This window comes from Oncorhynchus clarkii, chromosome 20 (assembly GCF_045791955.1).
Source record: "Oncorhynchus clarkii lewisi isolate Uvic-CL-2024 chromosome 20, UVic_Ocla_1.0, whole genome shotgun sequence".
NCBI classification, from domain to species: domain Eukaryota; kingdom Metazoa; phylum Chordata; class Actinopteri; order Salmoniformes; family Salmonidae; genus Oncorhynchus; species Oncorhynchus clarkii.
In genome coordinates, this window is record NC_092166.1 from 10,949,767 (window position 1) to 10,965,204 (window position 15,438).

The 15,438-nt window shown below is 43.8% G+C and overlaps 1 protein-coding gene across 1 annotated transcript in view; it reads left to right on the top strand.

Moving 5' to 3' along the window:
• LOC139375875 (ephrin type-B receptor 3-like) overlaps positions 1 to 15,438 on the top strand; it is a 50,127-nt gene that overhangs the window by 23,277 nt on the left and 11,412 nt on the right. The window contains exons 7-11 of the mRNA XM_071117820.1: positions 1,652 to 1,808; positions 2,589 to 2,697; positions 2,985 to 3,037; positions 3,733 to 3,855; positions 5,560 to 5,807. Of these exons, the coding sequence (XP_070973921.1) occupies positions 1,652 to 1,808; positions 2,589 to 2,697; positions 2,985 to 3,037; positions 3,733 to 3,855; positions 5,560 to 5,807 (690 nt within the window). The remainder of the gene's footprint in view (positions 1 to 1,651; positions 1,809 to 2,588; positions 2,698 to 2,984; positions 3,038 to 3,732; positions 3,856 to 5,559; positions 5,808 to 15,438) is intronic.

A 15,438-nucleotide genomic window follows, 5' to 3' on the forward strand; every position in this document is an offset into this window, starting at 1 on the left:
GTGTGAGATAGGACCTCATGGGCATGGAAATGTGTGTGTGTGTGAGATAGGACCCTCATGGGTGTGGAAATGTGTGTGTGTGTGTGAGATAGGACCCTCATGGGCGTGGAAATGTGTGTGTGTGTGTGTGTGAGATAGGACCCTCATGGGCGTGGAAATGTGTGTGTGTGTGTGAGATAGGACCCTCATGGGCGTGGAAATGTGTGTGTGTGTGTGAGATAGGACCCTCATGGGCGTGGAAATGTGTGTGTGTGTGAGATAGCACCCTCATGGGCGTGGAAATGTGTGTGCGTGAGAGAGAGGACCCTCATGGGCGTGGAAATGTGTGTGTGTGTGAGATAGGACCCTCATGGGCGTGGAAATGTGTGTGTGTGTGTGAGATAGCACCCTCATGGGTGTGGAAATGTGTGTGTGTGTGTGTGTGTGTGTGAGATAGGACCCTCATGGGCGTGGAAATGTGTGTGCGTGAGAGAGAGGACCCTCATGGGCGTGGAAATGTGTGTGTGTGTGAGATAGGACCCTCATGGGCGTGGAAATGTGTGTGTGTGTGAGATAGGACCTCATGGGCATGGAAATGTGTGTGTGTGTGTGTGAGATAGGACCCTCATGGGTGTGGAAATGTGTGTGTGTGTGTGAGATAGGACCCTCATGGGCGTGGAAATGTGTGTGTGTGTGTGTGAGATAGGACCCTCATGGGCGTGGAAATGTGTGTGTGTGTGTGAGATAGGACCCTCATGGGCGTGGAAATGTGTGTGTGTGTGTGTGTGAGATAGGACCCTCATGGGCGTGGAAATGTGTGTGTGTGAGAGATAGGACATGTTTTGTTGTTGTTGTTGTATTTAACCTTTATTTAACTAGGCAAGTCAGTTAAGAACAAATTATTATTTACAATGACGGCCTATCCCGGCCAAACCCGAGCCAATTGTGCGCTGCCCTATGGCACTCCCAATCACGGCCAGATGTGATACAGCCTGGATTCAAACCAGGGACTGTAGTAACCCTCTTGCCTTAGACCGCTGTGCGACTCGGGAGCCCTATAATAAGTAGTTTCCTGACAGGGAATCGAACCCGGGCCACGGCGGTGAGAGTGCCGAATCGTAACCGCTAGACAACGCAACTACGCCCTACTATAATCAGATGGCCCCTGTGGCCCCCCTTCCAGCAGTGTCTTCTCTCTTCATCTGTTGACCTTATCTCAAGTTGAGTTCCACATCCCTCATGTTCCTGGTTCCACAGGAACTGGCCTGCCCTATCAGGAACTGACCTGCCCTATCAGGAACTGGCCAGCCCTATCAGGAACTGAAACTAGACTGTTTCCCTTTTCCACAATAACTTTCTGCATTTCCCCTTTTCTCAGTCAGTAACTTCCCACATACCAAGTTCCTCTTGACATGTCCTTGACCCCTAATATACACATTCCTTATACATATAAAGTAATCAGTAAGTTGTAGTATGGTAACATGAATAAGTATATTTCCAGCTAGAATCCAACAAGTCTAATTCAGGGGAGCCTGTTTTTTCCGCCAGAATTTCTGCGGACCCCCGACTTTGAATACCACTGGTCTAAGCTGTGTTCCTGTAAAAGCATGTGACCACTGCTGATATTAAAAGGGCTTCATAAATACATGTGATTGATTGATGTGTTCCACAGGGCCAGGCCATGTCTCACACGGTGACAGCCCAGCACAGCTCAGTCCGTGTGGAGGGATTGCGGGCTGCCACTCCCTACGTGGTCCAGGTTCGGGCTCGCACCGTGGCTGGCTATGGCCGCTACAGCATCCCTAAGGACTTCAGCACCTCAACACACAGTAAGTCATTTCATTTCTCCTCCTCCTCCTCCTCCTCCTCCGCCTCCTCCTCCGCCTCCTCCGCCTCCTCCTTCGCTACTTCATTGTCACACTCTTTCTCTCTGCGTTCTGTGTCTGTCTCTCGCTCTCTCTCTCTTTCCCTCTCTCTCCTCCTTCTCCGCCTTCACTACTTTGTCTTTCCTTCTCTTTCTCCGTCTCTCTCCCTTCCCTTCTGTCCCATCACTATTTATCATTGTCCTTCACCATTGATAATGCCTAATCTTTTTATTCACCAGTGTTCTAAAGATTTTCTCTGTTATCTTTAATCAGTACAATCCATCCAAGCAGTGAAAGAACTCCGAACAAGCTATTTCAAGGAGCTGTGCTTTTTTTTTTTACGGGCCCTTCCCAGCAATGCAGAATAAAATGTAAAGGAATAAAGTGAAAAATAATAACACAAGGAATAAACACACGACGTGGCTATATACTCAGGGTACCATATTATGGTAGCAGATGAATACAAGGTGAATACAAAATATCATTGAAGTCAAATTAATATTAGAATATTGTTGTGTTTTTTTTTACTATGCATTGCTTTTCATAATGACATGTATTTATTGTGAAGAAAAACAATCTATCTATATATATATATATACATGTAAACACAGATTGGAATACAATACCCATTATTTGTTTTGCCATGAATCTGCCTCCATATTTCGCTAGCTGTTTCTTTAAGAAGTTCTTCAGTGACATTCCAGGTTTTTATTCTTTGATTATTATTTCTTCGGTGACCTTTAGGTGACCCTATGAAGTCAGTGCAGGACCAGCTGCCTCTCATAGTGGGCTCAGCGTCCGCCGGTCTTGTGGTCATCGTCGCCCTTGTGGTCATTGCCATAGTTTGCTCTCGGTAAGTGTTTGACTTGTATGTATTTATCTAACAGGCCTTTTTGGTCATTATTTTGACATTTTTGGTCATTGTTTGGTATCTTGGTTCCTTGAATCCTGAAAAGGCCCTTAGAAAGGCTTTAGCCACCCTGAGCATTGTTCCATTCTTCCAATCCCGACTGTCTGCAGACAATCTACTATCTTCTGCTTGTTATTTGAAAGCAGCCTGTGTATTTACTGTGGAGTGCCTGCCAAGACAGAGGATGGATGATGTGAATGAGATTGTGCGTGTGTGGTCCTTGTTTGTAGGAAACAACGCAGCGGTTCGGAGCTGGAGTACACAGAGAAGCTGCAGCAGTATGGTGAGTACTGAGGGGAAGGTGTGTGTCTGTTGGGGGAGGGGGTTGTGTGTGTGTGTGTGTGTGTGTGTTGGGGGAGGGGTTTGTGTGTGTGTGTGTTGGGGGAGGGGGTTGTGTGTGTGTGTGTGTGTGTGTGTGTGTGTGTGTGTGTGTGTGTGTGTGTGTGTGTGTGTGTGTGTGTTGGGGGAGGGGTTTGTGTGTGTGTGTTGGGGGAGGGGGTTGTGTGTGTGTGTGTGTGTGTGTGTGTGTGTGTGTGTGTGTGTGTGTGTTGGGGTTTGTGTGCGTGCGTGCATGTTGTGAGTGCAGACCTGGAGAGCTACGCCTTTCTGTGGTCCTTTGTTCAAACCAGGACAGTAAACCACCTGATTTAATCAATTATCCAATCACCTGACCAAAGCAGGAAACTGCATTTGCTCAATGAAACCATGATTATCTAGATCAGGTGGTTTATGAAACCCCAAAGTGCAGCAGACTCCCTGGCTTTTCAGCTTTTCAAGACTCAAAAGAGCTGCGTGATAGATATGTCCAACTGCTGTTCATGCATCAAATGTGATTCCATTTCCATTCATAACTGTATTAGTTAATAATTATGCATTGGAACACAACAACAACAACAACAAAAACTACCAGTGTCATGAATATCTGATGAATGTGTATATTCAAGAACATCTGATGCATCCCTCCCTTCATCTCTGTAGTTTCTCCCGGGGTGAAGGTGTACATTGATCCGTTCACTTACGAGGACCCCAATGAGGCAGTCCATGAGTTTGCCAAGGAGATTGACATCTCGTGTGTGAAGATTGAGGAGGTCATTGGTGCAGGTAACCAACATAGCTAGGTGTTGAAGTGCGGTGTTCAGAGGGCAGGGTTTTGGGAGGGAGTGGATTTTGTGTTTGGGGGTAGGGGGGATATTTGTGAAGATGGAGAGATGTTTTGGGACAGCTGTGTGTTTAGGGGAGTGGGTGATGTTGGGGTGGGTTGTTGGTTGAACAAGATGTGTGTTTGGGTGGAAGGGGGCAAAAGGGTTGTTGGGGGAGGTGTGGAGAGGAGGTGTGGGGGGGGTGGAGGGGGGTGGGGGGGGTGTACGGGAGGTGTGGTGTGAAGAGGAGGTGTTGGGGTGGTGTGGGGGGGGGGGTGGAGGGGGGGGGTGTAGGGGAGAGGAGGTGTGGGGGTGGTGTGGAGGGGGGGGTGGGGGTGTGTGGAGGGGAGGTGTGGTGTGGAGAGGAGGTATGGATGTTAGGTGTAGAGGGGAGGCGTGGAGAGTAGGTGTGGAGGGGTGTGGAGGGGAGGCGTGGAGAGGAGGCGTGGAGGTTGAGGTGTGGGGGGGGGGGTGGGGAGTAGATGTGGAGGGTAGGTGTGAGGGGGCGGTGTAAGGGGGAGGTGTGGGGAGTAGGTGTGAGGATTAGGTGTGGAAGGGAGGTGTGGGGGAGGTGTGAGGGGGAGGTGTGGGGAGTAGGTGTGGTGGGGGAGATGTGAGGGGGAGGTGTGGAGGAGAGGTGTCAGTGAAACAACTTCTTCTGTCATCCAGCTAGTTTGCTGTTTCTTCTCCGAGAGCATGTGTTCTTTCTCCTGACTTCACCCTGAACCATATGTCCCTTTATTTCTCTTCCTCTTTCTCTCTTCTCCTTTATAAACACACAACTTTTTACCAAGGCACCAAAACTTCCAGGCTCCTCATCCGTTCCCTCTCCCCCTCCACCGGTCCCAGGCTCCACTCCCGGTCACGGGATGATCTTTCCTTCTCTCCATCCCTCCCCAACCTCTCAGACCCCTAAGTTTCCTGTCTCTCTCTTTTCCTACCTTCCTCATTCACTCTCTCTCCTACACAGCTCAACCCCCATCCCTCGCTCTTTTACAATCTCCTTCTTCCTTTCACTCCTATATTTCTAGAGTTCCTCCTCCTCTTCCTACTCCTCTTCTTCCTCCTCTTCGGTTCAACCAGTAATGCTCCCTCCCTCCCTCTCCCTCACTCCTCCTCCTCCTCTTTCCCCTCTTCCTCCACTCCCCTCTCTCCCTCCTCCCTCTTCCTCCACTCCCCTCTCTCCCTCCTCCCTCTTCCTCCACTCCCCTCTCCCTCCTCCCTCTTCCTCCACTCCCTCCTCCCTCTTCCTCCACTCCCCTCTCTCTCTTCCTCCACTCCCTCCTCCCTCTTCCTCCACTCCCCTCTCTCTCCTCTCTCTTCCTCCACTCCCCTTTCTCTCCTCTCTCTTCATCCACTCCCCTCTCTCTTCCTCCATTCCCCTCTCTCTCCTCTCTCTTCCTCCACTCCCCTCTCTCTCTTCCTCCACTCCCCTCTCTCTCCTCTCTCTTCCTCCCCTCCCCTCTCTCTCTCTTCCTCCACTCCCCTCTCTCTCCTCTCTCTTCCTCCACTCCCCTCTCTCTCCTCTCTCTTCCTCCACTCCCCTCTCTCCCTCCTCCCTGTTCCTCTACTCCCCTCTCTCTCCTCCCTCTTCCTTCACTTCCCTCCCCCTTCCCAACCCTCACACCCTCTTCCCCACCCCCCTTCCCCCCAACCCTCCACCCAGGTGAGTTTGGGGAGGTGTGCCGCGGGCGCCTGAAGCAGCCCGGGCGCCGTGAGGCGGTGGTGGCCATTAAGACACTGAAGGCAGGCTACACAGAGCGCCAGAGGCGGGACTTCCTTGGCGAAGCGTCAATCATGGGCCAGTTTGACCACCCCAACGTGATCCGGCTGGAGGGCGTGCTGACCCGCAGCTGCCCCGTGCTCATCATCACAGAGTTTATGGAGAACGGAGCGCTGGACTCCTTCCTCAGGGTGAGTGAAGCTGACAGTTGCAATGATGTGCGGAATTGTACATGATACATTTTAATTGATATCGATTCTACCGTACTTCATAAAAACCTGGAGTCACGCATAATCACACATACCAGCACCTACACACCAGTAATGCTTAGAGTCGTACCGCACACACACCAGTAATGGCGATACGCTGAACCGTTCATGATACCTCTGACCAATAGTGATAGGAGTTGTGCTGTTGAAAATCCAGAGACATGCGTAGTCAGACACAACATCGCTGACTGATAGGAATTCAGCTGTACAAAACCATATTTTACTGGACTACATGTGGACCTCTGTAGCTCAGTTGGTAGAGCATGGTGCTTGCAACACCAGGGTTGTGGGTTTGATTCCTGTGACCACCCATAAATAAAATGTTTGCACGCATCCCTGTAAGTCGCTTTGGATAAAAGCGTCTGCTAAATGACATAAAATGTTTATTATTATATTACTACACAAAAGCCTGGGGACAAGGACACACACCACCTCCTACAGGACAGTGGACACTGATGGGGAAAGTACAGAACTTCTACAACCTAAAGAGTTCTATTACATGATTCCTACAGTAGGCAATAGGCAGTGCACACACACAGTAATGCTCTCTCACTCAGTAAGAGTTAATTAACCTCGATGAGCTCGAGGATGGCACACTGTTCAAGTCCATTCATAGGTGGTCATACTTAAGCAATAAGGCACCAGGGGGTGTGGTATATGGCCAATATACCACGGCTAAGGGCTTAAGGGCTGTTCTGGATACAGCCCTTAGTCGTGGTATATTGACTATATATCACAAACCCCCTAAGTGCCTTATTGCTATTATTGCTATCCCGCCTTATTTCAGTTCACTGGTCAACATAGCAACACCCACCCGTAGCACGCGCTCCAGCAGGTATATCTCACTGGTCACCCCCAAAGCCAATTCTTACTTTGGCCGCCTTACCTTCCAGTTCTCTGCTGCCAATGACTGGAACAAACTGCAAAAATCTCTGAAGCTGGAGACTCTTACCTCCCTCACTATCTTTAAGCACCAGCTGTCAGAGCAGCTCACAGATCACTGCACCTGTACATAGCTCATCTGTAAATAACCCATCCAATCTACCTCATCCCCATACTGTATTTATTTATTTATCTTGCTCCTTTGCACCCCAGTATCTCTACTTGCACATTCATCATCTGCACATCCTACCATCCCAGTGTTTAATTGCTATATTGTAATTACTTTGCCACCATGGCCTATTTATTGCCTTACCTCTCTTATCCTACCTCATTTGCACATGCTGTATATAGATTTTTCTATTGTATTATTGATTGTATGTTTGTTTATTCCATGTGTAACTCTGTGTTGTTGTATGTGTCGAACTGCTTTGCTTTATCTTGGCCAGGTCGCAGTTGCAAATCAGAACTTGTTCTCAACTAGCCTACCTGGTTAAATAAAGGTGAAATAACGTAAATAGAGCAGTAAAAATATATGTTTTGTCATACCCGTGGTATACGGTCTGATATACCACGGCTGTCAGCCAATCAGCTTTCAGGGCTGGAACCACCCAGTTTATAATATGGAATCGCTTAATCTCTGTGTAGTTATGCAGTAGCTCCTGTCCTTTCTGTAACAGTTAACCCAGATTATTACAGTCCAATGTTGTCCTATATATATTTTTTTAAATCCCAGCCCCCGTCCCCGCAGGAAGCCTTTTGCCTTTTGGTAGGCCGTCATTGTAAATAAGAACTGACTTGCCTAGTTAAAGGTTAAATAAAAAAATTAAATAAAAAAATGGTGTATAACGTTAATATATACAAATAATCTCTCTTATTGGATAGATTTACGATCATAAAGTACAGAGCAATGTCCATAACCCTCCTTGGTTCATTTCATCTCATCTCAATTCATCTAATTTCATTTAATCTCATTTCATTTCATCTCTCGTGACTCAAGCTCAAGCTCATCTCGTGACTCAAGCTCATCCTCTCACTCCTTCTCACACACTCCTGTCAGTCAGATGTCCATCCAGCTACATTTGTGTGTGTTTGTGTGTGTGACTCATAGATACACACTGCAGTGATCTAGTGATGTCCCGTCAAACTACGGTGCCTGGCTCTGGGATGCAGGCAGAACTACACACATGTACACATGCGAACGCACATAACACATGCGAACGCACATAACACATGCATAACAACAAGAAACACATTTGCACTCATAAACACAAACACACACTCCCAAGCAGGACTGTCCTATCCATCTATGCCTCCAATGCATTAGGGCTGTGACGATACCAGCATTGTGATATATTTTCCATTGCAAAAATGAAAACACAAAGCAGACCAAACTGTGCTGTTGTGCTATAGCTTGTAAAATAAATAAATGTGACTCTGGACGACAACATAATGATGTTTGTTTCCAACATTTGAGCTGTTTTCCTAACGAAGGTACATCTGCTTAGGGTTTTGTTTCCTTGCCACCCAGCCTTGTTATGAATCACAGGGGTGCAACTTTGGTTTTAGTGGGGGGGGCATATTTGTATTTATTTTTTATTCATTTAAATCCAGTCGGATAAACACTCCAAACAGCTTACCCGACCGCTCGAGGGCGTCCGCATGGTCCTAAAGCACACCGTTGCCTCGTTTTGTAGCACATTCCTATGATAAAACTGGGGGAGACAATTTCAAAATGTGAAAGTTGCCCCCCTGAGTTCCCCCCCCTGATGAATCATGTTGTTAACATACCCATCCAAATGTGTTTTAATGTCAAGCTCCATTCATGTCTAAAGAACAAAGCAGTATGTTTAGATACTTGGCACGTTGGGAATCTAACCCTCCTGAGTTCATGACAAATAAACCTTGATTTCCAGGCTCCTTGAGACATGGGAAGTATGCCATCACAAAACTAATGAGAAATGGGACTGATTATGGAGCTGTTTATAAAAATAGAATCATTAGAACCAACATCCCCATTCAAGTCAGAAGGTTGGCATTTATTGTCATGACTCATGTACTGGAGGCAGCTCTGTAGAGTGGTCACTAGCTGGCACAGCCGCAAAGTCATAAAAATCTGATTTTAAACCTAACCTTAACCCACTGTTAACCCTAATGCCTAACCCTAACCTTAAATTAACCTAACCCTAACCTTAAATTAACCTAACCCTAACCTAAACATTTTTGTTTGCATTCACTTTTACGATTTTGCCCATTTTACTTCGCAGCTGGCCCATCTAGCGTACATCGCTCAGGTTGGCCTCCAAGGCAAGATTCATGACAATAAATGTCAACCTGCTTCAAGTCAAGGAGACATGATATCCCATTCTAGTTATTCTAATTCTATGGAGGTGTTGTGAGTGGTAGCATGGTTCCCATCAACTCAATGCTTAATTAATTTCAGTCAAGACTGGATAAGCAGAGAAAGGTCGAACCTCTAGTCATTCTGGGAAAAGATAATTTAATTCTAACTGTAACTAATTATCAGTGGACTGTCCTATTCACTTTCATGCTGTAGCAACACACACACACACACACACACACACACACACACACACACACACACACACACCTCTAACTATTAAATATTTAAATGACTCATTAGATGGGATCAGACACATGGTAATCTGTTGCAGACTGACAGAACCAGTCATGGATAGTTATGCCATATGTTATGTTTATGTTTATGTAGCTTTATATAGGTTTATGTTTATGAAGGCTTATGTAAGTTCATGTTTATGAAGGCTTATGCAGGTTTATATAGGTTTATGTTTATTATGTTTATGTAGGTTTATATAGGTTTATGTTTATGAAGGCTTATGTAGGTTTATGTTTATGTAGGCTTATGTATGTTTATGTTTATGTATGCCTATGTAGGTTTATGTTTATGTAGGCCTATGTAGGTTTATGTTTATGTAGGTTTATGTAGGTTTATGTTTATGTAGGCTTATGTAGGTTTATGTTTATGTATGCCTATGTAGGTCTATGTTTATTATGTTTATGTAGGCTTATGTAGGTTTATATTTATGTAGGTTTATGTTTATGTAGGCCTATGTAGGTTTATGTTTATGTAGGTTTATATTTATGTACAGTAGGTTTATGTTTATGAAGGCTTATGTACGTAGGTTTATGTTTATGAAGGCTTATGTAGGTTTATGTCAATGTAGGCTTATTTAGGTTTATGTAGACTTTTGTTTATGAAGGCGTATGTTGGTTTATGTTTATGTAGGTTTATGTTTATGTAGGCTTATGTAGGTGTATGCTTATGTAGACTTATGTCATTTTATGTTTATGAAGACTTATGTAAGTTTATGTTTATGTAGGCTTATGTAGGTTTATGTTTATGTAGACTGACCTAGTGGCAAAGTGGTCTTATGTAGGTTTATGTTTATGAAGGCTTATGTAGCTTTATGTCAATGTAGGCTTATTTAGGTTTATGTAGACTTATGTTTATGAAGGCGTATGTTGGTTTATGTTTATGTAGGTTTATGTTTATGTAGGCTTATGTAGGTGTATGCTTATGTAGACTTATGTCATTTTATGTTTATGAAGACTTATGTAAGTTTATGTTTATGTAGGCTTATGTAGGTTTATGTTTATGTAGACTGACCTAGTGGCAAAGTGGTCTTATGTAGGTTTATGTTTATGAAGGCTTATGTAGCTTTATGTCAATGTAGGCTTATTTAGGTTTATGTAGACTTATGTTTATGAAGGCATTTGTTGGTTTATGTTTTTGTAGGTTTATGTTTATGTAGGTTTATGTAGGTTTATGTTTATGTAGGTGTATGCTTATGCAGACATGTCATTTTATGTTTATGAAGACTTATGTAAGTTTATGTTTATGTAGGCTTATGTAGGTTTATGTAGACTGACCTACGGACTGATTTGATCTCCCTCTTCCCTCTCTCAATTCAATAAAATTTAAAGGGCTTTATTGGCAAGGGAAACATGTTTACATTGCCAAAGAAAGTGTCATATTTTGGCTATATACAGTATTGTAATGATGTGCAAATAGTTGAAGTACAAAAAGGAAAATATATAAATATGTGTTGTATTTACAATGGCGTTTTTCCTTTTCTTGTGGCAACAGGTCACAAATCTTGCTGCTGTGATGGCACAATGTGGTATTTCACCCAATAGATCTGGGATTTTATCAAAATTGGATTTGTTTTTGAATTCTTTGTAGGTCTGTGTAATCTGAGGGAAGTATGTGTCTCTAATATGGTCATACATTTGGCAGGAGGTTAAGAATTGCAGCCCAGTTTCCACCTCATTTTGTGGGCAGTGTGCATATAGCCTGTCTTCTCTTGGGAGAAGACCAGCTTGCTTTAGGGGACTCTTCTCCAGGTTAATCTCTCTGTAGGTGATGGCTTTGTTATGTAAGGTTTGGGAATCGGTTCCTTTTAGGTGGTTGTAGAATTGAACGTCTCTTTTCTGAATTTTGATCATTTGTGGGTATCGGCCTAATTCTGCTCTGCATGCATTATTTGGTGTTTTATGTTGTACACTGAAGATATTTTTGCAGAATTCTGCATGCAGAGTCTCAATTTGGTGTGTGTCCCATTTTGTGAATTATTGGTTGGTGAGCAGACCCCAGATCTCACAGCCATAAAGGGTTATATATCTGATTCAAGTACTTTTAGCCAGATCCTAATTGGTATGTCAATTTTTTAATTTTTTTAATTAAATTTATTTAACCTTTATTTAACCAGGTAGGCCAGTTGAGAACACATTCTCATTTACAACTGCGGCCTGGCCAAGATAAAGGAAAGCAGTGTGACTAAAACAACAACATAGAATTACACATGGGATGAACAGTCAATAACACAATAGAAAAATCTGTATACACTGTGTGCAAATTAAGTAAGGAGGTAAGGCAATAAATAGGCCAATAGTGGTGTTGTGTCTTTGGCTATGCCGGATTAAGTGATATGACATGCTATTCTATAAAATAATTTCTCCGTAATTAATATCACCTGATTGAGCTAATCATGTAAATGTAATTAACTAGAGAGTCGGGCACCACAAAATAATATTTATAGAGCTGTTATCTTCCGAATAAACTCTTAAAGACCTAGTAATATTTTACATCAATAGCAGTCAATATTAATCCTCACCTTAATTCAGTCTCATCTGAAAGTTGTAAATTCTTGGTTATCTGCACGAACCCTGGCTAACAAGTTGAATCAGCAATACAAATTTGGGTTTAATTATTTATTTACTAAATACCTAACTAATCACACAGAATTGCACATACACATAATTAATCATAACTTGATTGCAAATGACATCATAAAGCAAAACATCCCTAGCGGGCAGAACAGATATGACAGCTTGTTACACAAAAGAAAAGTGGCTGGGTTTGAGTGAAAGAGTGGGAAGACTGAGGAACAAAGGGAGAAGCTGTGCTATCGTAAATACAGTATCTGATGCATTCTAAATTACCGCCCATTTGGAAAAGGAAAATGCAATAAATATTTACTCTGAGCTGCGCTTCGGTAGGTTGGTGGTAGATGGAAGGCCGTGTTGCCCAACCGAGTCCTTTGTCCTTTGAAGAATGTCTCTGCTGGTAAATTGAATACGTTGTAGTAACATCATTGTGTGGTAGACGGGATACTCTGTCTGTTCCTTCCTAACCTGTGTTTGCAGCTGCTGTTGCTAACTCAACGGCTAGGAGGTATCACTTCTGTAGTGAATAAGAGTTCAAAGTTCATACCATTCGCAACCAAAGCTCACGCTGATGTTGGCTTCGTTCTGTAGTTATTATCTGAACCATTTTGACATCGGACCGTCGTCCTCACATCCTCGGAACCGGAGGTTATATTGTCGTCAAGGCTTTATATAGGAAGGGAGAGGAGGGCGTGTTTGAAAAGTTTTATAGCCCATGTCCCTTCACAGGGGCGGGCCACTGATTGAGCAGAGCCCTAACCTTATAAAAACCCAATTCTCACATTTTAGAAGCCAAAATCACATTTCATCCCATCACGAATAATTTCATATTCAAACATTTCAATTGAACAACAATTCCATGTGAATCTGATAACTCTGATGTGTAGACTTTCCACTGTAGAATTTATGTCATCTTATTATTGATGAGAATGTCTCAGATGACAACGGAACTGACATCATATTCATTAAGTACCACCGAATATGTTTAATTGGTCGGATTACCAGAATATAGTTCATTTCCCCCCACCTTCTGATGTTCCCAGAATCTCTATGTTAACCAAGGTGTTTGCAAATGTAACATCAGTAGGGTAGAGAGAGGAAAAAGGGGGGAAGAGGTATTTATGACTGTCATAAACCTACCCCCAGGCCAACGTCATGACAGTGGCGAAGTAATTACAATTCAGCAATTTACACTGGAATGATATATGTGCAGATGAGGATGTGCAAGTAGAAATACTGGTGTGCAAAAGTGCAGAAAAACAAAAACAAATATGGGGATGAGGTAGGTAGTTGGTTGGATGGGCTATTTACAGATGGGCTGTGTACAGCTGCATCAATCGGTAAGCTGCTCTGACAGCTGACGCTTAAAGTTAGTGAGGGAGATATAAGTCTCCAACTTCAGTGATTTTTGCAATTCGTTCCAGCCATTGGCAGCAGAGAACTGGAAGGAAAGGCAGCCAAAGGAGGTGATGGCTTTGGGGATGACCAGTGAAATATATCTGCTGGAGCGCGTGATACGCATGGGTGTTGCTATGGTGACCAGTGAGCTGAGATAAGGCGGAGCTATACCGAATGAAGACTTATAGATGACCTGGAGCCAGTGGGTTTGGCGACAAATATGTAGCAAGGACCAGCCAACGAGAGCATACAGGTCGCAGTGGTGGGTAGTATATGGGGCTTTGGTGACAAAACGGATGGCACTGTGATAGACTGCATCCAATTTGCTGAGTAGAGTGTTGGAGGCTAATTTGTAAATTACTTCACTGAAGTCAAGGATCGGTATGATAGTCAGTTTTACGAGGGTAAGTTTGGCAGCATGAGTGAAGGAGGCTTTGTTGCAAAATAGGAAGCCGATTCTAGATTTAACTTTGGATTGTGGATGCTAAATGTGAATCTGGAAGGAGAGTTTACAGTCTAGCTAGACACCTAGGTATTTATAGTTGTCCACATATTCACAAGTCAGAACCGTCCAGAGTAGTGATGCTAGTCGGGCGGGCGGGTGCGGGCAGTGATCTTTTGAAGAGCATGCATTTAGTTTTACTAGCACTTAAGAGCAGTTGGAGGCCACGGAAGGAGTATTGTATGGCTTTGAAGCGTAATGTTTATTTTGATGGCGTAGAAGGCACCTCTTGCCTTGCCTCATTCACAGCTTTGTGTACGTTACCTGTGGCGCTGACATTTAGGCCGAGGTATGTAGAGTTGTCGGTGTCTAGATGGAATGCATAACCTGCATAACCTTTTTAGGAACGCCATTATTTTTGTCTGACTGAGATTCACTGTCAGGGTCCAGGTCTGACAGAATGTGTGCAGAAGTTTTAGTTGCTGCTGTAGGCCCTCCTTGGTTGGGGACAAAAGCACCAGATCATCAGCAAACAGTAGACATTTAACTTCAGATTCTAGTAGGGTGAGGCCGACTGTTCTAGTGCCCTCGCCAATTCGTTGATATACTGTATACACTACCATTCAAAAGTTTGGGGTCACTTAGAAATGTCCTTGTTTTTTAAAGAAAAGCACATTTTTCGTCCATTAAAATAACATCAAATTGATCCGAAATACAGTGTAGACATTGTTCATGTTGTAAATTACTATTGTAGCTGGAAACGGCAGATTTGTTATGGAATATCTACATAGGCGTATAGAGGCCCATTATCAACAACCATCACTTCTATGTTCCAATGGCTCGTTGTGTTAGCTAATCCAAGTTTATCATTTTAAAATACTAATTGATCATTAGAAAACCCTTTTGCAATTATGTTAGCACAGCTGAAAACTGTTGTCCTGATTTAAGAAGCAATAAAACTAGCCTTCTTTAGACTAGTTGAGTATCTGGAGCATCAGCATTTGTGGGTTCGATTACAGGCTCAAAATGTCCAGAAACAAATACCTTTCTTCTGAAACTCATCAGTCTATTCTTGCTCTGAGAAATGAAGACTATTCCATGTGAGAAATTGCCAAGAAACTGAAGATCTGGTACAATGCTGTGTACTACTCCCTTCACAGAGCAGCGCAAACTGTCTCTAACCAGAATTGAAAGAGGAGTGGGAGGCCCCGGTGTATAACTGAGCAAGGGGACAAGTACATTCGAGTGTCTAGTTTGAGAAACAGACGCCTCACAAGTCCTCAACTGGCAGCTTCAATAAATAGTACCGGCAAAACACCAGTCTCAACGTCAACAGTGAAGAGGCGACTCTGGGACACTGGCCTTCTAGGCAGAGGTCCAGTGTCTGTGTTCTTTTGCCAATCTTAATCTTTTATTTTTATTGGCCAGTCTGAGAAATGGTTTTTCTTTGCAACTCTGCCTAGAAGGCCATGGACATTTCTAAGTGACCCCAAACTTTTGAACAGTGGTGTATGTTGAAGAGGGTGGGGCTCAAGCTTCATCCCTGTCTCACCCCACACACAAATGTGTGTGTTCTTTTGCCAATTTTAACCACACACATTTTGTTTATGTGCATGGATTTTTAGA